The sequence below is a fragment of the Mustelus asterias genome, chromosome 12, assembly GCF_964213995.1.
Source record: "Mustelus asterias chromosome 12, sMusAst1.hap1.1, whole genome shotgun sequence".
Taxonomy (NCBI): Eukaryota; Metazoa; Chordata; class Chondrichthyes; order Carcharhiniformes; family Triakidae; genus Mustelus; species Mustelus asterias.
In genome coordinates, this window is record NC_135812.1 from 7,061,538 (window position 1) to 7,086,781 (window position 25,244).

The following is a 25,244-nucleotide window of genomic DNA, read 5'->3' on the forward strand; positions in this document are numbered from 1 at the left end:
TGCAAAGTTTTACATGGAAGACTTAGTTAAAAACCTACTTTCGGAATACTAATGTACGTTGTGACAAGAAGCTAATTCTAAAATGTCCTTGAGTAGTCGCTGTAGTTATGCAATTTATACATTTTCAAAACCGATTTAACTAGCCTGTTTGTTGACTTGTCAGCAAATGACATGGGCAAATCACTTTTTTTTTTGCTGCTTTTCAACCATGTAATATCCAGTGAGAATTTTCTCGAGTGAGGAATGGCAATGATGAGACTCACAGTTGGGACAAATGTTGCTGCATAACTGACTGGGTTTTGCTGAAGCAGGAGCTACTCCAGAGCATGAATCCTTCGTGGTTACCTGATCTTATCAGTTTGCATCACCTTGGATATTTTTCTCCCTGTTGTTTTGTACACTGAATCATGCCTAACCCACCAGCAGAGGGGGTGGCACTGCTGCCTCAATTCTCGGCTTGGATCACTATCTGTGTGGAGTTTGTACATTCTCCCCGTGTCTGCGTTGATTTCCTCCGGGTGCTCTGGTTTCCTCCCAAGGTCCGAAAAATGTGCTGGTTAGGGTGCATTGGCCATGCTAAATTCTCCCTCAGTGTACTCGAACAGGCGCCGGAATGTGGCGCCTAGGGGATTTTCATTGCGGTGTCATTGTAAGCCTACTTGTGACACTAATAAATAAACTTAAACTTTAAGGTCTATGTGTGTGTGTGTATATATATATATATATTATATATATATGGGATTGGTTAATTCAACACCACTTTGGCTTGCAGTTTCTGTACATTACAGCTCTCCATTTCCTGCCTGTGCTTTAGGATAATCCAATAAAACTGCTGGAGCAGCTGAGAGTAATAAAGTCCCGTTATCGTGAGTTATCGGTGGAAGCAGATCAGATTGCCAGTGAACAAAAAGAAGCTGTGGATTTCATCCATTCACAACTTGCTACCACGTTGCAGTTGGTCCAGAAACTGCAGGAGCAGAGCGATCTCGAGGTAAATCTTTGCAATCACCATCTTGTGAGGCAAGCTTAACCCTTACAGGACAAGTTTATAAAATGGCTTTGCTCCTTTTATTAAACATTGCTATGTTGTCACTGAGAGAGGAGCATATTATTGAATGATGCCGTGGTTATTTTTTTTGTATGTGGTGTTTTTAATTGGCTTAGTGTCTATTCTATGAAGCGAATAAGGAACTGGCTTGGACCAAGTTCCAGTCTTTGCTGAGTTAGTTGCTGTAATCAGTTCAGGTGGTATCCTTTTAATTGGTATCTTTGTCCTGAGCCAGGAAGTGGAAAATTGGACTGTTCTCTTTGGCTGGCTCCCACTCCTTCCTTCCCTTACTTTCCACATAAATTTCTTCAGTTGTCCACACCACCTTTTTAGAAGGTATGCAGAGATCGGCTTGGGTTGTCTGTGAAGGAAATTCATTTTATAATTCTGCACACGATTGGATCTCTATCCAACCACGTTGCAGTTTGCTTTAGCTGTGCCAGTAAATTTCTGAGGGACATGGGTGAACTGAGCGCTTTCAAAATCTTGTCTGAAGCTCAAAACTCCAAATGTTACTGAGGGTTTAGCACTGTCTGAATTCCTGGTTAGGATTATTCCTGAGTGCAAAGTGGGGGGGAAATGTTTCATTTGCTTTTGGTGAGTTTGAGAACAATGGATGCAAAAAATTATAAATGACAGAAAGCTGCAATCTTAAAGAAATGCTGGGATAGTTTAGTTGATTGGTCAGTGTCAGAAGCCCATAATGTTTTTGAGAGGTCTCTTAACATCAGTTCTGAAAGGGCCACTTAAGATATTTCTCTTCAAAATCAAACAAAAGGGCCACTTAAGATATTTCTCTTCAAAATCTGACATACGATGAACGTCTGAGGATCGTGGGATTGTATTCATTGGAGTTTAGGAGGTTGAGGGGAGATCTAATAGAAACTTACAAGATAATGAACGGCTTAGATAGGATGGACGTAGGGAAGTTGTTTCCATTAGCAGGGGAGACTAGGACGCGGGGGCACAGCCTTAGAATAAAAGGGAGTCACTTTAGAACAGAGATGAGGAGAAATTTCTTCAGCCAGAGAGTGGTAGGTCTGTGGAATTCATTGCCACAGAGGGCTGTGGAGGCCGAGACGTTAAGCGTCTTCAAGACAGAAATTGATAAATTCTTGATTTCTCGAGGAATTAAGGGCTATGGGGAGAGAGCGGGTAAATGGAGTTGAAATCAACCATGATTGAATGGTGGAGTGGACTCGATGGGCCGAATGGCCTTACTTCCGCTCCTATGTCTTATGGTCTTATGTTGGAAATGCGCATGTTAGTCAGCACTTTGAAGTGTTAGCTTGAGGAAGACAAACTGAAAGCAAGGCCCAGGTTCGTGAGTTTTTGCTGTGAGTGCTGATGTGTTTGTCTTGCTCTGTGCTGCACGTTTGCCCTGGAGTGAAACTAGGAACAACTCTCGTGCACTGGATGATTCTACTTCATTAATCATTTTAATTGTTTTCTCCAGTCTTCTCCACTCACTGAGGATGAGCAATGGGCTATGCAGAAGATTCTGAAATCTGAAACTTTGACTGAAGCAGGACCCAGTAAGGTAAATTGTGTTTTACTGTAAGGCCATTCTTAATTGCATTCACTTCTCTCACTTAGAGTCAAGTGATGTTTTGTATCAATAGAATTGATGATGGATTTGACATAAGTATGTTTAAAATTAACCTTTAAATAAGACCATTCAAATGATACTGTTCTGGCAAGTCTTTTGATTGCTGTTCACTTCAACATATTTTTCCCAGCTTATCACCTTGTTCTCTGCTCCCAATATGGTGTGGCTGAGATTGGGCACTTGGTAATTAACACTCTACCTGTAACCGGCTCAGACTGACATTGGATATTGGTGCTCTTAACATTCAGAACCACTGATCAGTTCCTGTCATATGAGTATTCCTGAGTGAGGCTGTATGCCTCTTCTCTCATTCTTCCATTCCTTCAAAGGAGAGATGGAGAGAACCATTGACTTGCATCCAATGTTTGCTGATATCACAGTAATGCTTAACTGAGAAACAATTGAAAATGGGGCAATGGGGAAAGCAGTTAGCTAAATAAAATATTTCTCCACTAAATACCAGCACTAAAATGCAATATGCTAACTTTAAAAAGGAAAAATGAATGGCTGAGTGGGTGCAAGTTCTCTCGGGGCACTGTCACTCAACTAACTTATGGAAAGTTGCCTGTGGTATGTCCACCATTCTGAAAGCTCTGACTCCAGTAGGTGCGTTTTGATTAGTCGATTGATCCTTTCACTTTTTTGTTTTTTGATAGGAGCCTTGTGCAGAGCCTCCAATACCACAGCAGGAGGAAGGTAGGTGCACAGACAGGTTATGAAGGAAAGCTATATGCCAGTTGAACAGTTTCCGATCTGTGCATTTGTGAGAAGCTCACAACTGAGCCCGTTATTTTCCCCTAACTTCCAATAGTGGCCAGTGAGCGGCAATTAGGGAGCCAGAGTGCTGAGGTGGTTTTCTCCGCTCTGTGTCCCCGTCACCAACCTCGAGATGCTTGGACTTCTCCTGAGATCCACAAATTCAGCAGCAACTGGAGATCAAACCAGATCAGTGTGGCTCAGTCGTTCCCAGAATCCGGGGAGCCAAACCTTGATTTATCTCCTCCAGTTATGCAGTTAATGAGTACTACACAGAATGGAATGTGACTAGCCTGAGTGCCAAGGGAGAGTGTTGGCTAAGGGTATCAGACATTCTTGGCACCTCTCCATGCAAAAAATAACTTGGAGCAAAAGCCATGAATAAAAAAATCAAGATGGTGAAAGAAGAATTTTGTTGGTCATCTTTCTATTTTTATTTCCATCGCCTTAACGCTGGAATTCAGAATAAGTTGGCGCCTGATGTTCCTTAATAAATGTATCAAAATTCACAATTGCTCAGATGTGAAATAGTAAATCAAACAATTTAGTTCACCGAAGCTTGGCACTATTGGAATATCTTTGTGGATTTTGTAAAAGAAAACTTCAGTTTATGCAGTGCCCATCATACTTCATTTGAGTCATTCCAAACACTTTATGTAACCACACTTAGTGGCTGGTTTTCATATCATAGAATCCCTACAGTGCAGAAGGAGGCCATTCAGCCCATCGAGTCTATACCGACCACAATCCCACCCAGGTCCTATCCCCATAGCCCCACAGACTTACCCCGCTAATCCCTCTAATCTACACATCCCGGGACACTAAGGGGCAATTTAGCATGGCCAATCCACCTAACCCGCACATCTTTGGCTGTGGGAGGAAACCGCAGCAGTTGGAGGAAACCCATGCAGACATGGGGACAACGTGCAAACTCCACACAGATAGTTACCTAAGCTGGGAATCGAATCCAGGTCCCGTGGAGCTGTGAGGCAGCAATGTTAACCACTGTGCCACCGTGTCGCCCTATAGTAAATTCTCCCTCACAGCAACTGAATGACCTGTTATTATTGACTAAAGGGTGGATGTTGGGCAGGATAGTTGGAGAGCTCCCTGCTTCTCTTTTGAATAGTGCCATGGACAGCAGGACAGACAGGTTTGCACCCCCTCCCACCCCCCAATAAACATCTGAAAGACTTATTACACTAATGCAGCACTCTCACTGTCACACTGCAGAAACTTGTGTGCTCAAGTCAAACCTTCCGGTTCTCAGAGTGTTCCCAACCCACGTTGATGCTTCTGGATTAAGCTATTTGCATTGTGAAATGTATTCTTTGCTCCACATAGAACAAGTCTCCCTTCCTTTTCTCCAGTGTCCTCAGTTATACTTGGTTGAGTTGAAATGAAATTCTCTTCCTCAGTTACCTGCCTGGCTTGGCTGAGATCAGAGCATGGCCAGGTACAGACTTGTGGACTTTGTTTGAAATCTGAGTGGCATTATGTAACTCAGTTGCTCCATGTGACTTTGTGTTCTGACTCGCTTTGCAACCAGCCTTTTAATGCTTTACTTTCTGATTAACCTGTCACTGTAAATTTGAAGTAGAGTTAAATGCTGATTTTTGACATTCTGCCCCAGTATTCAACTCTTGCTGCTCCATATTAGAGAGGCTTTGGAATTATAAAACACTGTGTATTTCTCCCTGTCCTGTTCACATTTCTCCATTCTTGGTGACAGTTTGGGAATGTGATCTGATGTCTCTCTCCCCTCACCTGCCCCCTTGCAGGGAAACACCTGGCTTAAAATTTTCAAAAGTCTACAAATTAGTGAGTAAAAGCTTATACCTTGTGTTTGTTTGAAAGGCTGTATTATTCAACAGATCATGGAATATTCGACAATGCATCAAACATTTGTACAGTATACCACTGACAATTTGACCTCAATCTCAGTGGCTATAAATTCATCTGGTGCTTCAGGAATGTCCGATCGGCTGCTGTGTTTAATAAAATGTGAACCAGGTCACTTGTGTTTCAGCTGAGTTTGAACCAATTACTGAGAAGATGTTCCTGTCAGTACCAAAAAGCGTGAGGTTGACTGTGAAACTTGCCGACTTGAACACATTTTATCAGCAACTCTTTGACCACTTCATAAAGAACAAAAATAGGTGAGGATGCATCAAATGAACTTGGCTGAATTTTGTAATCTCTTGGTTAGAACTTTAGGAATAGTGCACTGGAAGGATTGTGCCCTTGAAGTATGTTCCTCTGAGGGATGCGGATGTTCCGAGTTGAATACACTTGCAGCTGGATTAGACAGGTGTTCAGGTGTCTCTGAATTAAGAGATATAGGAGCTGCTAAGGCAATAAAATTAGCAATCTGTAATGTTGGTATTTTTAATAGGTTGCTTCTAATTACTCTATCTCCATCTGACATTGGCTATTGCTGATTTTTATCCCAGTGGTTGAGATTGTATTTCTCCCGATGTCAGTCTCTCCCGATGTCTGTACCATAACTTATTGAGAGTTTTAGTCAGCTTATGACTGGTGCTTGGTTGGACTAGTTGCTTTCTTAAGATAAAAGTTTGTAATAGCTGCCTGTTTAAATTTTTGATTTTGCTCTAATCAAACCTGTTAAACTGACAGTAATGAATTAATTCTTGAATCTTTTTAATGAACAAGTACAGTTTACAGCGCCAATTTGATTAGTGGTCTAGGGAAAAACAAACATCTAAACTTTACTCTTAATTCAGTCACTTAATATGATTTGTCATCTTGTGTTATCCTCCAGTCAGGGTACACTAATCTGAAAGTGTCCTCAGCTATTACCCTGTTGGTGCCAGGGTGTATTTGACTAGTAGCCAGGTTTCTGCTGCGCTGCTTCATTCCTTCCAACAGAGCATTCTCAGCAGAGAGCTTGGTAACTTGGATTGGGGGCTGGGGGTTGCAGTTTTATATTCATTCGTAAAAGTACTATCAGTTTATAGGTATTTCCACTGTTAGTCTTGTGCATCTTTGATACCTCCAACCTGCCAAGTGGAGTGAGGAATGGAGTTTACCACTGAGTTCACACATTGATGCCTTTTGTTACCTTTAGTAGACTCTTGATCTGTACAAGAATTTGATAGCAAGAATAAAATCCAGAACTAGAGGTTTTTTCCAAACTTGTACTGTCACTGACTTTAATCTGATATCCTTGGGAGGAAATAGCCTATGTTGTGCAGATAAAAATTGTTATTCCTCTTTAACCAAAAGCATTTGATGGCTCAAGGATATCAATCTAGTTCATGACTTCTATATATAACATTCCTGTGGTTAAATTGGGAGTATTTACCTTCTGCCTGAGTTACAATAATCAGGTATGCATGCAGCTTCTTGTCTGTCTTTTTTGTTATTTAATGCCTTCAAACATTTAAAGGAAAAACGATGAAGTCAAAACTTTAATTGACTACTTGCCTGTGCTGTTATAAATTTCTTTTTGTTTCCTTCAGTTCTGCACTGAGTGTGATGCAGATGAACAAGCTCAACATGAAAGCAACCGAATCCAAGCTGAAAACGTTGAAAGCTCTTGAAATCCTTCAACTGGACAAAAAGGGCCGAGTTCGGCTCTCTGCAACATCCTAACTCTAGTGTGCATCTTCTAGCAGAGAAAACTCTCCCACTTGGACCCTGTGTAAATTCAAGAGGGGAGTAACTCCCTTTTCTGTAATTCTGTCTGGTTTGGAAGTCTTTCCATGCTTTAAGGTGCGACTTCAAGAATCTTTGGACCAGTAAATTAAAAATAGGGAGGAAGCGATCCAGAAACTGCAGCTGTGAGATGTTTTACTGTCAGAAGTCAAGCATCAAGATATAGAATGCTGTTTACAGTTGAGTGACCTCCCTACTGGGCCTAAGGAGCTGGTCTTCCTAGTGTGCGGGGCTCAACTGTTGAGACTGGATCCTAAGACATAATTCAGCAGCAGAATCATGTGCCGGGCTTTTCAATGCTGTTGAACCCTGGAATCTGAATTGTTGGGAGTGTAAACAGTGGATGGAGATGGGTGATGTTGCTCTCCGTCAAATGAGTTGCAGTGCAAAGTGGTGGGATGTGGGTTTGTCCACTCTACCCAAACTCAGACATGTTGAATCTGGACCATGATGCAGGAAGTGCTTCTACACAGGCCATGGAAACTGTTTCCCTTTGAGCAGCTCTCAGCTTCAGAGCGCTTACAAAACCCTTTCAGAAAGTTGTCTACCATTGCCATTGGGAGTAACTTTCTTCAGATGTTAAAATCCCATTAGTAGATGCAACAATTGTCCTCGTCATCCATCGCCTTTTGGTTTGGGAATTTTGGTGTGTGGGGAGATTGTATTTTGGATTTCTCACTTCCTAATTCATAGATTCCTATTCCCATGCACAATCTAATTTATGCTTCCATTGTTTTTTGCCTGGTCTGGACTGAGCTGAAGAAATTGAAGTTAGGCAAATGTGGAACCTGAACTGAAGCTTCTTAAATTGTATATCTAATTTTCCTGAAATCCACAGAGGAAATGAGCACAAGATTTACTAAATTGTTATTTTTCTGCTTCTGTGGTGAGCATATTCTTTGGACTGTACTGATTCTGGGATAATTGCATGGACAAATGAATAAGGTAACAAGCATTTTGAAGAAAGGGTATTTTGTGGTGAGTTAGACTTATCAATTTTTGATGTTGAATAAAGTGAAATGAGGTTGTAATGGGTTTTCTCCCTTGGTTAGGGATGGCTGCACTGGGGAATTAAACGTGTTTGGCTGTCCCAGGTTGAATGAATTACAGATCAGTGGTAATGGAAAAGCTCTTCCTGTATTGTTGACCCAATTTTCGACCATGTTTATTTTTAGCTTCTAGTGAAGTGGGGGAAGAGTAGCGGTGAGGGATATAGTGATACAGCCACAATTCAGTTAGAGATCATACCCCATCTTGTACCTGACAAACAGGTGGGATGGTGTTATGTAGAGTTCAGCATTTCCTTGATGGAATCAGTTGCCAGATTCCAGTGAAATCCATATTTCACTTTATCCTTTTATTTTTCTCATCATTATTTAATTGTCTATTAAACTTTTGCATCCTTGTGTTCTCTCCATTCTTCTGTCCACTCTCATCAATAGCTTCTTGAGTGGCTTCTGCAGGCTGCGACTTCATTTTGTGTATTGTTCAGAGAGACATCCAGGATACTACCACTAATGGAAGGAATGTGGGTTCATTCCAGGGTATGATTGGGCGGTGGGTGAGGAAAGGAAAGAGCACTTCCCATTTTCACTCCTAACTTTACTCTCTATGAGAGGGAAGTTTTCTTTTCTGTATCTATCTGATCTAATCCGTTTCTCAAAGACTCCTGTTACATCAGCCTTCACTTACAAATTGATGAAGCCACATTACACATGACATAGTTATCTACATTCCACATTGAATGTGCTGATTTCTGATCAAGTTTAACAAACCTTTGCCATTCATAATCTGGACCAAGCAAGCAGCATGTTTAAATGCAATCATATTACATTTATTATATTTGGTAATAATTGAAAAACGTTTTGTAGAAGGATTTGGGCAATATAGAATCCTTGGCTATATATTTTCTTCAGCTGCAATTCCTTTGCTTGTAGAATTTAACATCAATTGCTGGTTTATTCCAAGATGATGACTCTGACAAAAGAAATCACAAGTGGAATATTGCATTAAACTAAATCCTGGTGATCTAGTGCTTGGTACTTGCTCCCCTTATGGAATCACTGTGGAACTGGTGTGTTTGACAATGTCCAGATTTAATGCACCCTTATGTTAACTCTTTTCCCTTGCTCCACCTGCCCATTTGTACTTTTATTTAATTTCCAGTGTACTAATAATTGTTTATCATAATACTTTGCGGTAGATGTTTTCCTTAATAAAATTAAAAAGGCTACAAGATATGACTATTTTGTTTTGTGTTGCTGTAGATATGACTGCAATTCTATTATGATTTACACATGGTAACTTTCTCTGTCTCCAATGCCATGTTTGGTAATAACTGCAGATCGTTTAAACCTACAAAGTAAGAGCAGTTACGCTCTGGGTATAAGAACTCTTTTCTGTGATGGAAAGTTTTGCAATAAGTGAGTTGAAGTTGTTCAACTGGGTGACAAATTTGCATTTTGACATGTGTAGACACTTCACCTGCTAATGGAAGCCAAGAAGATAAAGAATGAAGATAGAAACATCACACCCCATTCCATGAAACAACTTGTTGCTTTTTGGCAGCAAGCCATACCTGTGAGGCTGGTTCCAGTTTGCTCTCTGGATCTGGTTTCTGTTGGAACTCTCCTCATTAAGGCTACCTGAAGATACAGGGAAATAAATAGCAGTTGACAAATTAAGCTTCGGGCTTGTGCATAGTTCAAATTGCACATGGCTGCTGTTGCGATGACCTCAACTGAATTTTATCAATGACCCACCTTCACACTGAGCAGGATAAGTTCATCGAGCATTCAATTCCACACAATGTAGTCTCGAAGATTATAAAAGTGTAATATTCTGCAAGTGAGGTTATTAAATGCTAGTTTAGCACTCAAACCTTTTTACTTAGGAAGAGTGAGAATTAGGTCACTTATTAATAGTGATAAATTCTGCACTTTTAAAATCATTCTCTAGACATAAGGCCAGCATTTGTTATCTTTAACTGAGTGGCTTGCTAGGCCTTTTCAGAGGGCAGAGTCCACATTGCTGTGGGTCTGTAAGTCACATGTAGGTCAGACCGGAGGGTGAGATGGTAGATTTCCTTCCCTAAAGGAATTTGGCGATCAAATGGGTTTTCTAGGTCACCATTACTGATACTAGCTTTTTTTAAAAAACTGACTTTTGTAGGATTTGAACTTGCCTTCAGCTAATTAGTCCAGGTCTCTGGATTACTAGTCCAGTAACATGGCCACAATGTGCTGGCATTCCAAGTATTTATCATGCTTGATTTGTACTAGTGGCTGATTAACTACCAACAATGAACTTTTAAAAATGCTTTAACTATCCTGCCATGAAATGGTTTGATATTCTTGTTCTATTGTCATTATGGCTACCTCTATCTTCACTTGCCAATATTTTCTTTAAAATATTTTAAAAAGCTGATCTTTCTTCAGTTGCTTAATTCTTGAAAGATAATTGTGGTCACGACTGAGAGTCTCCCAATTCTTCTATTGAATTCTTACTTGCAGGAGCAACTGAAGCACCGGTTCCTGACGTTCCGCTGTCTGAGGCTTCCATCGATTTTTCCTGTACAATCGGAATATTGGTTTGTTTCCCATTGCATTCTTCTTTCTGTGAAACACTGTCAGTCACACGATCTCATAAACATCCACTGTCAGTCACACGATCTTATAAACATCCAATGTACAGGGTACCATGAGACATGGAATGAAACTGAAAAATCCAAATGCTAATATATACATAATTAATCCAGATCTTCAAGTTAGAAACAGGTTTAAGAATTGCTGTCACTAAGTAGTTTTGCAGCTATTTCATCCATGTTACCTCTTAAATCTCTACATTCTATCTGCAATCTTTTCCATTGCTACGTTCTGTCATGCACACTGCTCTTTTGACTACAGTCTAATGCCCATCCATCCCACCACCTATCAGTAGCACAGCTTTCAGTCATCAGGCCTTTCAACCCAAGGGTGCTCAAGCTTGATACACAATGCAATTGTATTGTTAACTGTTGCAATATTACTGTACCAAAAGGACCTTCTAGACCTGAAAGAAAGTATGATTGTGAACTTCCAGTGAAACCACTCCTGCTCTTCCAGAGGTTAGAACGGTTGGTTGGATTTTAGCCTTGTGTAGAATCAGCCTGAGTGTGATCCTCTGTCCCTGGGACAATAAAGGCTAGAGTCCAGGTGTGTCCTGGTTTGTACTTTTCTCCATTTAAAAAATAGGCATGCAAATTAGGCTGTCAATTCACTAACACTCAAGATGACAATTATTGTAACCTCACTGATATGGTTCATACCGAATGAGAACCAACCCCCCCCCCCCCCCCCCCCGACAATACCCTTGGAAATGGTGGGGGGTGTAATTAGCAATTTGCATGTCTCATTAATGAATGAAGCTGCTCTAACCTTAATGCCTCTCCTCCATCTGCATTATTTCCACTTGTCCACATCTTGGTTATTTTTTCCTTCGGCTGACCTTGCAATTCCAACAGCTCCTCTAGAACACTGTCCAGTGTCGAATGAGCTCTTAAAGGAAAGCACAGTTTTTATTTAACACTGAAAGTTAATAGCTATGAACAATCTTGATTGGGACAGTCCTATTAAAATTAATTGTGTAATTGTAATTAAATTCAGCCACATTGATGGGTTGAAAACTGCCAAGTATGATGAGCTTTAAGTGGAATGGTTTTAGGCAAACCACTCTTTTTGAGTGGTTTGCCAAACCACTCAGTTTGACAAAGTGTGGACTTGTCAGAGATACCACACAGATGGTTGACGTGGAAAGTGGAAGATACACACTTGTACAATGTTGGGCACTCGGGTTAATGCAGATTGCTGGGACAGAACAGATGGGAGATTTTACTCTGCTCCGACCCATAGAATTGGCAATGAAGAACGCTGATACTGTACAGTACTGGGTGCAAGATGTCCTGTTTCCTACATTTCACATCTCACCTTCAGCACAAAAGGATCCAGCCTCCAACTAAATTAACTACAGAAAATAGTTTTTAATATAAAAGAGAATAGTGAATCTTGGGAATCAAACAGGCCTTTGGTACGGTGATGTGCAAGGTGGGGGGAGAGCTACAACAGGGATAATGAGAACAGGTAGCAAAATTACTTGTACATTGGCAAGGTTAATTGCTTCTCAATCATGCCAAAGTTGCAAAGAAGCTGAATTCCAGGTTGTGGGTGGCTGAATTTCCCAAGCCAGATTAGGCTACATGAGATTATGTACTGAGCAGTATTGCATATCAATATTGAATCACTGAGGTTCAGGAGTGACTTGCAGATAGAACCATGGGCCACCATCTGTTAGTGACATTCTATCCGCACTGCCAGGATTTCTAATGTCACTGTTAACAGTCAAATGGTAAGAACTTTTAAAAGAAAATTATTGTTCTATTAATGGAATTGTTAGTTAGCTATGATGCTAACCATAGGGTGTTAGTTTGTTTTATCTCTCTACCTCTCAGTCTCTTCCATGGATTTTTGCATGCTGCACCTTTCCCAGTCATTGGGATGTTCTGACATTCCTTGGTTTACTTCCTGTTCCCTCTTTGGTACAATCTTGTCGTCTCTCTGACCCCCTGCAGTCTCCTGAGCAATGTCCCCTGACGTTATTCCCTCTGGCATCTGATTCACTTTTTCTGCTGAAAACAAGCCTGGTCTTAGAGCCTTGCGTGTTCCGATGAATGGACAGTTACTCACATATTAAAAACAAGGACTTGTTTTTAACTCTTAAAAATCATCTTCCATTTACAAGTTATCAAGGAAATGATTTAAAACTTACAGATGTTAGAAACTGAAGATTAAACAGCTATGGAAATATACCATCAGCATTGGCAAGGAGCACAATTCGCATTTCTAGTTTGATTTATTATTGTTACCTGTATTGGGATACAGTGAAAAGTATTGTTTCTGACACACTGTACAGGCAAAGCATACCCTTCATAGAGCACATAGGGCAGAAGGAAAGGAGAGGATGCAGGATATAGTGTTGCAGTTACAGGTAGGGTGTGGAGAAAGATGTGCAAGATAGGTCCATTCAAAAGTCATGATAGCAGGGAAGAAGCTGTTCTTGGGACGTGTCTTTGGACTTTTGTGTCTTGCCTGACGGAAGGAGGTGGAAGAGAGAATGTCCAGGGTCCGTGGGGTCCTTGATTATGCTGGCTGCATTCCCGCAGCAGCAGGAAGTGTTGACGGAGTCAATGGATGGGAGGCTGGTTTGCGTGATGGACTGGGCTATGTTCACAACCCTTTGTCGTTTCTTGCGGTCTTGGTCAGAACAGGAGCCGTACCAAGCTGTGATACATCTGGAAAGGATGCTTTCTATGGTGCATCTGTAAAAATTGTTAAGGGTCATGTAGTGAACAAGCCAAATTTCCTTAGCCTCCTGAGGCGTTGGTGGGCTTTCTAACCATAGCATTGCTGTGGAGGGACCAGGACAGGTTGTTGCTGATGTGGATGCCTAAAAACTTGAAGCTCTCCACCCTCTCTAGTTTACTATCCTCAAGAGTTTCATGGGTGTAGTTGTTACGGGGGGGAGGTGGTTGATAACTGGAAATGCGGTGGAAGAAATGGGTTTTTTGTTTGCTTTATAAAGGAGACAATTATGAAGGCAAAAAGATTTAAGAAAGATCTTCAGATTGTAAGCATGACGGTACTGGAACTTGTATCAGAAGATGCAGCACAGCAGAGAATGGGCTCCAGGGATGGAGAACTGAAGAGGATCTGTGGCCATTGACTGGTCTGTAAATGAGGACGAAGATTATGATTCTCGTCCACGCTTTAGTTACTTCCAAACTCGAGTACACAAAGCTTTCCTGGCTGGCCTCCCAGCTTCCACCTTCCATAAGATTCAGATCATCTAAAATGCTAACTTGCCTCATCATGTCCACCCTTCCCCTCTGTCCTCACTAACGGTGGCTGCCTCCTGCTTTAGCAAAGCCTGAGTTTTAAAATGTTCAACATTTGCTTTTGAATCTTTACAAGGCTCTGCTGCTCCCTGTGTCTACAACTTCCTCCAGCCCTGTAATCCGTGGTAATCTCTGCATTCCTATAACTCTAGCCTCTTATGCATTCCCCTACCTCCTTCACCCCATCATTGGGGGATGTAAGATCTCGAGTTTCATCCCTGAGCCTCTTTGCCTCGCTACCTTTTCTTCTCCTTGAAACCAACACTTTGAACAGGTTTTAGTTGCACCTAATAATCTTCTTGGTATCTATTTTTGAATGTGTGCCTATTTGAAGGACCTTTCTCTACATTAAATGCTCCTTATAAATGATGTTGAGGGTGAGGGGTGGACAGGAGTTCTATCCCATTGCACTGCCACAGGACTGGTGCAGTGAAATATCTGACTATCTTTACCATCCCTCCACAGTGTGCCACTGATGACGAGAACTTTTATCAGCATTATGGCTGAATTGGACCAAAATAAATATTTTTTTATTTGTTCATGGAATGTGGGCGTCGCTGGCTGGGCCAGCATTCATTGCCCATCCCTGGGAGGATTAAGAGTCAACCACATTGAGTCACATGTAAGCAAGACCAGGTAAGGACAGCAGATTTCTCTCCCGAGCGGACATTAGGTGGGTTTTTATGACAATTGACAATGGTTTCATGGTCATTAGACTTTTAATTCCAGATTTTTTTTATTGAGTTCAAATGTCACCATCTGCTATGGTGAACCTGGGTCCCAGTGGGTCTGACCCTGGGTCTCTGGATTACTAGTCCAGCAACAATACCACTATGCCACCATCTCCTTAGCTGACAGCTAAAGAAGCTCTGCCACCGACATGGGACCTCCGTGCACTTGTCTGAAATCCTAGAATGTCAACAGGAACACACTCCACCTCCTATTAACAGGCAACAGCCCTGCCTCTCAATAACACATCTCCTGCTCGCTGGCGAACATTAGCAACTGCAACCTGATAACTGACCCAAATGGTGAAGTAGTGGGATGCAACTTTCCATGGAAAATCCAGACAGCCCTCCACTGCTTGAGGATGGGCTCAGGACGATGCGGCAGCCTGCTGCACAGGTGGAACATGAGTTACACTTCACTGTGACTGTGGCCACCCAGGTCAGTCCATCGCCCACTTACTGAACTGCTGCCCTGAGAGATCCAGTCCCGGTGGCATCACTACCATTCACACTGTCTCTGCTAAAGCCATTGATTGGATTATTTGGTGGCACGGTGGTACAGTGGTTAGCACTGCTGCTTCACAGCATCAGGGACCCGGGTTCAATTCCTGGCTTGGGTCACCGTTTGTGTGGAGTTTGCACGTTCTCCCTGTGTCTGCGTGGGTTCCCTCTGGGTGCTCCAGTTTCTTCCTACACTCCAAAGATGTACGGTTAGGTGCATTGGCCAGGCTAAATTGCCCCTTAGTGTCAGGGGGACTAGCTGGGGTAAATATATGGGGTTATGGAATAGGGCCTGGGCGGGATTGTTGTAGGTACAGACTTGATGGGTCAAATGACCTCCTTCTGCACTGTAGAGATTCTATGATTAATCTCAACATCGAAATAGAACTGTTTCTCTGTGGCAACCACCATGATATATGTCTGCCATAACTGTGTGGAGTCTGCACATTCTCCCTGTGTCTGCGTGGGTTTCCTCCAGGTGCTCTGGTTTCCTCCCACAATCAATAGATGTGCAGATTAGGTTGATTGTCCATGCTAAGTTGCCTATAAGGTTAGCGGAGTTACAGGGTAAGCCTGGGTAATAGTTGGTGCAGACCCGATGGGCCGAATAGCCTCCTTCTGCATTGTAGGGATTCTATGATTCTAACGAATAAAAAACTGAGAGATTTGTAAATTGTGCAGGTTGCTAAATCCTGTAGTACCCCTGCATGCCTTGTGGTGGCAGTCTTGGTCTTTCATTCTGCTGCAAGTTCTCTAATGTGACCTTGGGACCAGATTAGCAGCAATGAAGAGCAGGGGGTTCTGAGGCAGTGGGAGGGGGGTTTATACTGTCAAGACCAGGAAAGAATTAGTTTTTACAGACCCATCAACCTGGAAAAAGGTCTCAAATTTCAGAGTAGGAAATGGATTTTTAAAAACTCACTTTTATAATCCCCCAAACTGCTTTGCATTAATTTATACCCACCCGTTGAAAAATGGTAGTTATTAATGGAGATAAAATGTGCACAATGTGCATTTCCAGCCCATTGAACCATCACTTGCACCTACTGCAGGTACAAAGGCAGCCAGTTTGTCCTGGTTTATGGTAGGAATGTGTTTCAGTTCAGGGAAAATCTGATGGAGGTGTTCAAGTTGAACAAACTGGGACAAGCTATTCCCACTGGTCAGTCAGCTGGTGAGGGGTTTAAATTTAAAACTCTCCACTAAAGAACAAAGAGGTGAGAATTTCCATTGATGGACGGGTTGTTAGAAGGTGGAATTCAACCAGAAACAGCAGTGAAGGCAGAATCCACTATCGCTTTTAAAAGGGAAAAAGTAAGATTTATTTGTTAGTCACAAGTAGGCTTACATTAACACTGCAATGAAGTTACTGTGAAATTCCCCGAGTCGCCACAATCCGGCACCTGTTTGGGTCAATGCACCTAACCAGCACATCTTTCGGACTGTGGGAGGAAACCGGAGCACCCGGAGGAAACCCACGCAGACACGGGGAGAACGTGCAAACTCCACACAGACAGTGACCCAAGCCGGGAATTGAACCTGGGTCCCTGGCGCTGTGAGGCAGCAGTGCTAACCACTGCGCTACCGTGCCGCCCACAAGTGGATAAATGTGTGAAAATGAAAAAATTAAATGGATATGGGGAAAAGCAAGGGAATGTGACTAAGTGGGATAGCTTGCTCACCTGTGTTGTAAAATTCAAATAATTTTTGTGGCTACTTTTTAATTTTACATCCACCACTGCCTGTGCTCGGTTCAGGAATTTTGAGGGTATGGATGGGATTCCGATCCTAGCCTGCCCCTTGGGAAACTTCCTTTACACTGATGTTGGGAACTTGGGATCTGCAGAAGCAAAATTCTGGGAGCTAAGGTTTGAGGACCCCCCCCCCCCCCCCCCCAACTTCTCCACAGATCCCTGTCACCCTCCTGTACCTCAGTTACTCACCATTCTTCCTGTGTGAGCCTAGACAGTGAATGTCACAGGGCTATTTGAATGCAGAAAGGCATCAGCAGCTAAGCCAATCCAACCTGCGTTCAATGTCCATTGTTAATGGATAGCAATCAGGATTGGGAATCCTAGTGTAGTGACTGGTTAAGGGGAGGTGGCAGCGCAATGGCATTGTAGCTGGGCTAGTAATCCAGAGACCCAGGGTAATGCTCCAGGGACCCGGGTTCAAATCCCAGCACAGCAGATGGTGGGATTTGAATTCAATAAAAAAATCTGGAATTAAAGGTCTGATGATGGCCATGAACCCATTGTCGATTGTCGTAAAAACCCATCTGCTTCACTAATGTCCTTTAGGGAAGGAAATCTGCCGTCCTTACCTGGTCTGGCCGACATGTGACTCCAGAGCCACAGCGATGTGGTTGACTCTTAATGCTCCCAGGGATGGGCAATAAATGCTGCGCAGCCAGTGACGCCCACATCCCAGGACTGAATTTTAAAAAGTACTGCTACTAATTCCCTGGCTGAGATGAGCTAACTCAGAATATACTTATGATCAAACCTGTGACCCGCCTGAACTGTGCAACTCAGAACCACAACACCATTTATTTTATTCATTCTCAGGATGTGGGATTAAGATGGGAGTCCCAGGATTTTGAGGACGAAGAAGTGGTAAATCAGGATGGTGTGCGATTCAGACGTGGGGTTGTTCCCATGAACCTGCTGCCTTTGTCTTTCTAAGTGATGGAAGCTGAGAGTTTGGAAGGATGATGAGGAGATGTCGGTGTTGGACTGGGGTGGGCACAGTAAGAAGTCACACAACAGCAGGTTAAAGTCCAACAGGTTTATTTGGCGGCATGAGCTTTCGGAGCGCTGCCCCTTCATCAGGCAAGTGAAGAGTTGGGTTCACAAACAGCGCATATATCGGCACAAACTTCTTGCCATGGCAAGTTGCTGCAGTGCGCTATAGACAGTACACACTGCTGCCACGGTGTTAGTGGGGAGTAGATATTTAAGTCAGAAGAGGGGTTCTGATCAGACAGGCTGTTCTGTGTTCACTTACTGATTGAGCCATGATGGATGTGTTTTAGCTGAAGCAAGCTTTCACAGCAGTTAGTTACCTTGATTTTGCTTGTTCTGGTCCCACATTCCAGGCATTCCAATTGCCTCTTCACCAGCTTTGCTGACCAATGTGGAGCACCGGCTGTCACAGCTGGCACTGCCACCCACTGCCACAGCAGTAACCTGCCCCTCGGGCACTGTGCCACTGGGGGTCCTGGCTTCTGACTTCACCACTTCCTCACCCTGGCCTGTGACAGCGTCTGTGAAAAGAAAAATGATTCAGGGACATTCACAGCTCTTTTTTTCAGAGGAGGAGGAGAGGTGAAAGGGGACTCAGCTTACAGGGTAACTGTGGACATTCTGGGCAAAAGCCCCAGCTGTATCTGGCTGCAATCTTGCTGCTTATTGAACACAATGTCAGGGGGTGGGGGAGTGAAATTTAACTTTGGGAGGGGTGAACGACAGGGCATGGATCACCCATTAAACATCTGCTTCACCTTCCCATTCTTCCACATTGCTGAAGGAGGATGTGTGACAGGATGTTTAGTTGACGGCTGATTCACTGCTGGCCATCCGGTTTGTGTTCTCCCCAGAGTTAAACCAAATGGCCTTTGATAGAATAGACTGTGAGTGTCTAACAGCTGCGCTCTTTTGCATCATTTAAATTCACACTCCAATACAAATACAGAGCTTTTCTTGCTAACGTCTGAACAAGTTAAATAATGCTTATACTGTTATAGACCGTATTGATATAAATATCTCCCAAGTATTACCGCAACTTAAGATTTCAATTCAAAAGGAAGGAAAGTCTCTGAGGAAGCACATCTGTTCAGAATATTCCACTTCCCTGCCCTGAACTATATATATATATTATATATATATATGTGTGTGTGTGTTAACTGCCCAGAAGTATTGTTATTGCAGCATCCTCACAGATCCCCTTCCCCCTCGTCCGCAGAGCCACTTTCCACTCTAATGATGGATGTTACCAGATGGGGCATGTTGTGTTCTTCAGCAAGCCCACTCACTGCACAGGAAGACAGTATTTCACACTGGCCTGAGCACAGATCTGAAGCCTGGTGATCGCAGGAAGACTTGGATACTACAGCATATTCCCAGGGTAAAGAAGACTGTTACCACATCACCAAACGGCACACAGCAAGGTCCAACAAACACCAGGGAAGTAACCAACCAGTTCATCTGCTCTCAGTTTCCAAAAACAATCTTTCACCAAGTTGGTATTCCAGTGAAAAGAGCTGTCGACAACTGACACTTTCCAAGGTCCAGGACTCTGTGCTGAGGGACGCTATCAAGCTTGGGACACCACCACGAGAGATCAAGGGGGAAAGGCCACCTGTGTATGGCCCTCGCCCTAATATACTGAAGGGCTGGGACCCCTGTAAAACCTTGTGGGCTGTGTATTTCACCTGAAATGTTGTAAATACACATTGTAATTGTAGTGAGGAGCCTCAGGGTTAAAAGAAGTTGCATTTCATGTCATAATTACAGTGTTATGTACTTTTACAAATGTTATGAATGAAGTTTATTTTTTGAAAAAAAAATCTGCTTTCACTTGAACATCACAGGCTGACAGGTGACCCGATAGAAGTTTACAAAATTATGAGAGGTATGGATAGAATGGATAGTTGGAGTTTTTTCCCAGGGTAGAAATGTTAATTACCAGGGGACACAGGTTTAAAGTAAAAGGGGGAAAGTTTAAAGGAGACGTGAGAGGCAAGTTTTTTACACAGAGGGAGGTAAGTGCCTGGAATGAGCTGCCAGAGGAGATGGTAGAAGCAGATACAATAGCAACGTTTAAGAGGCATCTTGACAGATACATGAATAGGCAGGGAATAGAGGGATACGAACTCCGTAGAGGTAAAAGGCCATTAGCTTAGAAAGACATCATGTGTCAGCACAGGCTTGGTGGATCCGAAGGGCCTGTTCCTGCGCTGTACTGTTCTTTGTTCTCTTTGTGGTATGGGGTTGAATGGACAGTGGTCTGGACAACGAGAATTTCCCTGGTCTTCTCTGAATGGTGCGGCACGGTAGCACAGTGGTTAGCACTGCTGCTTCACAGTAGGGGCGGCACGGTAGCACAGTGGTTAGCACAGTGGTTAGCACTGCTGCTTCACAGCTCCAGGAACCTGGGTTCGATTCCAGACTCGGGTCACTGTCTGTGTGGAGTTTGCACATTCTCCTCGTGTCTGCGTGGGTTTCCTCCGGGTGCTCCGGTTTCCTCCCACAGTCCAAAGATGTGCGGGTTAGGTTGATTGGCCATGATAAAAAAATTGCCCTTAGTTTCCTGAGATGCGTAGGTTAGAGGGATTAGTGAATAAAATATGTAGGGATATGGGGGTAGGGCCTGGGTGGGATTGTGGTCGGTGCAGACTCGATAGGCCTCTTTCTGCACTGTAGGGTTCTATAGTTCTATGGTGCCATGGAGTTTTTAATATTCAGCTGGAGCAGGCAAGCAAGGGCATTGTTCTGAGAAAAGATCAACATGAAATGGTCACTATTTCTCTCCACAGGTGCTCCCTGACATGCTGAGCAGTTTCTGTTTGTAACCACACTTTAATATTTCCTCAGCAACTCACTGCGAAACTGCCTCCAGGACAGTAGATTCTGATAGTTGCTCACTGATAGGCAGAGGAAAAGGAAGTTAACCAGCAAATGGTTTGAGTGCAGAAAGAGGCCATTCAGCCCACAGTGTGTGCACTGGCCCCCTGAATGACAGAGTGCCATTCACAAACTTTCTCCCTGTAACACTGCACATTCTCCCTTTTCAGTTAACAGTCTAATTCCCTATTGACTGCCTCGACTGAACCGGCCTCCGCCAGACTCTCTGGCAGACCCCAACCACTTGCATGTGAAACAAGTTTTTCCAAATGTTGCTTTTGCTTCTTTAGCTAATTACTTTAAATCTGTGCTCTCTCATCCTTAATCAGAGTGAGGGATTTCCAAACCCAGCCCTAGTGTTGAAATCTCTTTCACTTCTGCTGTTGTTCCAACAGCAAAATACTTCCAATTGTTCTGATCCTATTAGGGACTGTCAGTGTTTTAAGAAATCTGAACACCCAGTGATTAAGCGACAAACACTACGCCACAGAATTCACACTTTTAAACCAAAAAACAAACTTTATAGTATCTAAATAAGGCAAGCACCACAACCTTAATATTACTGCTTCTCAAGACTTTTGTTATAAACTCAGTTTTACTTTTTACTTCCCCTGGGAATTTCTTTCTTTTACCCAATCTTGAAAGTTTATTCATCCTTTCTGGAGCAACCCAAAGCCACAATCCTCTAGAATATGTGAAGAGTCGAGAGTTTTTAGGTGTCCAGATCACCAATAACCTGTCCTGGTCCCCCATGCCGACACTATAGCCCTGTTAAGGAACCCTCTTGTTTACAACCTGGTTTTTCGCTTCTTTTGATCTGAGAACCATATCTATAATTTAATTATTTTATTGAAGTTAAGTGTAGACCTTCTGGCTTCATTTCATGACCAGAAATAGGTCATTAATTGTTCAAGTTTTATACTTCTACCTCTGATCTTGTAAGATAACCACAGGTTAGTTTTTAACTGTATTTAATGCCAAGCTTGTTTAAAATGCATTCACTTGAGATGCTTACCAACCTCTTAACAAGATCCTGCCATTTATCTACAGCTAAAATTTTAATTCTTAAAACTAATACTTGTTGTCTAAAATATATGAATTACGATTACGATATTTGCAACAAAATATTAATCAAGCAATATTCCAAAATGCTACTCACCAGGTGGAAGCTGCACAGATGGACAATGATGGTTCTATCTGCTCCAGGCCATGATTGCACTGTGCTCCATGATGTTCATTCCTTGCTGCAATGCAATCCCTGGTGAAAAGGTTTCACTGCAGCTCTAAACAGAAAGTATTCCCCCTAGACTTTCCTCTGTTTAATTGTTGAGACTAAACTGAACTACTGAAGAGAGATTTTACCTGTCAGCGGGGCAGGGACACTGGGAGGAACTGCGCACGGCTGTTCACTGATCGGTACTGATGGGGCATTAATGACAACAAATGTTGACAGGGCCATCTGAAATCAGAAGAACATCTGTTGGAAAGGTTATACCATGAACACAGCAACAGACAGTGTTATACCTGAAGGCTGTTACTATATAATGATAAAAGCTAAAAGCAAAATACTGCGGCTGCTGGAATCTGAAACAAAAACAGAAAATGCTCAGCAGGTCTGACAGCCTCTGTGGAGAGAGAATAGAGCCAAAGTTTCGAGATTGGATCTCTGATGAAGGGTCATCCAGACTCGAAACATTGGCTCTATTCTCTCTCCACAGAGGCTGTCAGACCTGCTGAGACTTTCCAGCATTTTCTACTTTTGTTCTATATAATGAATCCTGCCAGTAACAAACAATTTTCATTTCCATAATGCCACTCACATGGGAAAACATCCCAAGCCACAGCAGTATAGTATAAGAAAAATTAACACTGAACCAAAGGGGACATTAGAACAAAGAGACAAGTTTAAGGGACAACTGCAATAGTTGTTATGAGGACATATCAGTTTCTAAATCAGCTGAGATCTCAAATACAGACTGGGACTAGAATTAGATTTCGATATGTTCTGAGGATCAATGATATCAAATAATGTTCCAGATGTATAGTATCTTCGAAAATATATATTTAAGTACGTACACCAATATGAATAAAAGCTTCATTAAAATTCTTGAGAACACAATAAAGCAAATTAATTGTGTCTTCCTGGGACAATGACCCTTTAGTTAAGTTCCTCAGTTACAAAAAAAAAGGAAGCTCAGATTTACTGTCATTTACTTGATTAATAAAATTCACTGTATGTACCACTGTATTATCCACTCATCACAGTGTCACTGCACTGTGTCTTAACAGCTATATTATTTATACATGACCAAGAATCTTTTTAAAAGAAAAGGGACAGGAGAGGGTTTGCTTTCCCTGGCCTGTTATCTTCAGTGCAGTGGTTAATGATTTACATTTAAAGTAGCTGCCTATGTTATTGCAAGGGAGCAAACACCCTGTGTGAAAAAGTACAGTTGTAAAAAAGCGTAGGTTGGAATTTAATATGAGACGGTCTGAAGAAGAAGCTAAGCTTAAACTTTGTACCAAGATTCAAGTTTCCAACTACCTTGGATTCAGGGCACCAGACTTATTCCCACTGATCTGTAACTAATCACTGGAAGTCACGTACTAGACTACATTGGTTTGATACTTGATCCCAACTCCCTGCTACTGAATGTTGCTGAGGCCAATTGTAAAGATACTTAAATCCTGTAAGAGCTGAACCTGGAACAGTGAATTTCCTTTTCGAAGCTTCAATCACACATTGTCATGTTTGGTTCTGATTATTTGATGATACAAAACAGACCTGTCCTTTCCAATTCTCTCTTGGTTTCACTGAAAACGATGACCCATGCTGAGCTATGGATCAATGGGTTCTGGATCTCTGCCACCTCACTTTATAGAACCATACAGCACAGAAGGAGGCCATTTGGTCCATTGTGCTTTTCCCAGCTCTTTGAAAGAGTTATCCAATTAGCTCCACTCCCCTGCTCTTTCTCCAATGCATGGCTTTTCCTTTTTAAGTATTTAACCAATTTCCCTTTTAAAGTTACTAATGAACCATCTTCTGCCACCTTTTCACACAGTGCTTTCCAATTCATAATAACTCGTCGGGCAAAACATTTCTCTTCACTCCCCCTTGGTCCTTTTATCAGTTATATTAAATCAGTGTCCCCTGGTTATCGATCGTTCTGCCAATGGAAACAGTTTCTCCTTATTCATGCTATCACAATCCTCCATAATTTTGAAAAACTATTAAACCTCCCCTTAACCTTTTCTGACCCAAGGAGAATAATCCCGGTTTCTCTAATCGATATGCACCACCGCTGCCCCAATTAACATTAGATAACAGCACAGAGTAGAAATCAAACCTGACTTGGACACATGCAATGGATTTAATCACTGAGCCATCATTTTTTAAGTTTCCTTATGATTATTAATTGACAGGCATTGCTGTGAGATTAAAACATTATGTAGGACAAAGTACAGTAATCTAATGGCCTGGCACATTAAATTTTAGGTCCTAATCTGCTATAAGGTTATTTGAGCAGATTCGAAATGTTTCAGAATATACAACCTCATTTTGAAAATCTTTTTCTATAATATGTATATCTAAGTGGAAAGTCATAGGCTCATTGCCGGTTTCACTGAGTTCCTCATCCCACAAAGGCACAGGAAGCCAAACATTTTCTCATTGTGGAGAGTGGGGTATGTAGGAGGAAACATCAGGGGCCATGTTGCAGGTTAGATTAAGAATCATAGAATCCCTACAGTGCAGAAGGAGTCTGCACCGACACTCCGACAGAGCATCTTTACCAGGCCCATCCTCCAGCCCTATCCCTGTAACCCCACATATTTGCCCTGCAAATCCTCCTAACCTATACATTTTGAGACACTAAGGGGCCAATCCACCTAACCTGCGCATCTTTGGACAGTGGGAGGAAACCGGAGCACCCGGAGGAAACGCACACAGACGGGGAGAACATTCAAACTCCACACAGACAGTGACCCAATACTGGAATTGAACCCGGGTCCTTGGTGCTGTGAGGCAGCAGTGCTAACCACTGTGCCACCCATGATTTGCTGGGGGTTTGCAAGCAGCTTGCCTGGGTGAAGGGAAAGAAAGGGCAGGAGATAGGCAATCTAGCTTAATATGTAAAGGAAGAGAAAAAAAAGAAACATAGAGATTATTGGTGAAGAAGCAAAAGGTACTCACAGATCCAACTGTTGTTGTGGACTGACATTCAGGTACAGTGATTGGGGTTTGCACTTTGTGGGTCTCATCGCAAGCTGTCGCAAATATCCCAGGGGATATTGCACTTGAATCGGGGCTGGGCCATAGAGAAGTCTCTAAAATCTTAGTCTGTAGTACCATTGGTTCATATCCAGTGTG

At 42.5% G+C, this 25,244-nt stretch overlaps 1 protein-coding gene across 2 annotated transcripts in view; it reads left to right on the forward strand.

The window, feature by feature from the left end:
* ska2 (spindle and kinetochore associated complex subunit 2) overlaps positions 1-9,334 on the forward strand; it is a 36,895-nt gene extending 27,561 nt beyond the window's left edge. For both annotated transcript variants that reach the window (XM_078224655.1, XM_078224656.1), the window contains 5 exons: positions 815-991; positions 2,505-2,588; positions 3,314-3,353; positions 5,443-5,572; positions 6,896-9,334. In XM_078224655.1, the coding sequence (XP_078080781.1) occupies positions 815-991; positions 2,505-2,588; positions 3,314-3,353; positions 5,443-5,572; positions 6,896-7,028 (564 nt within the window). In that variant the 3' untranslated portion in view covers positions 7,029-9,334. The remainder of the gene's footprint in view (positions 1-814; positions 992-2,504; positions 2,589-3,313; positions 3,354-5,442; positions 5,573-6,895) is intronic.
* The last annotated feature ends 15,910 nt before the right edge of the window (positions 9,335-25,244 follow it).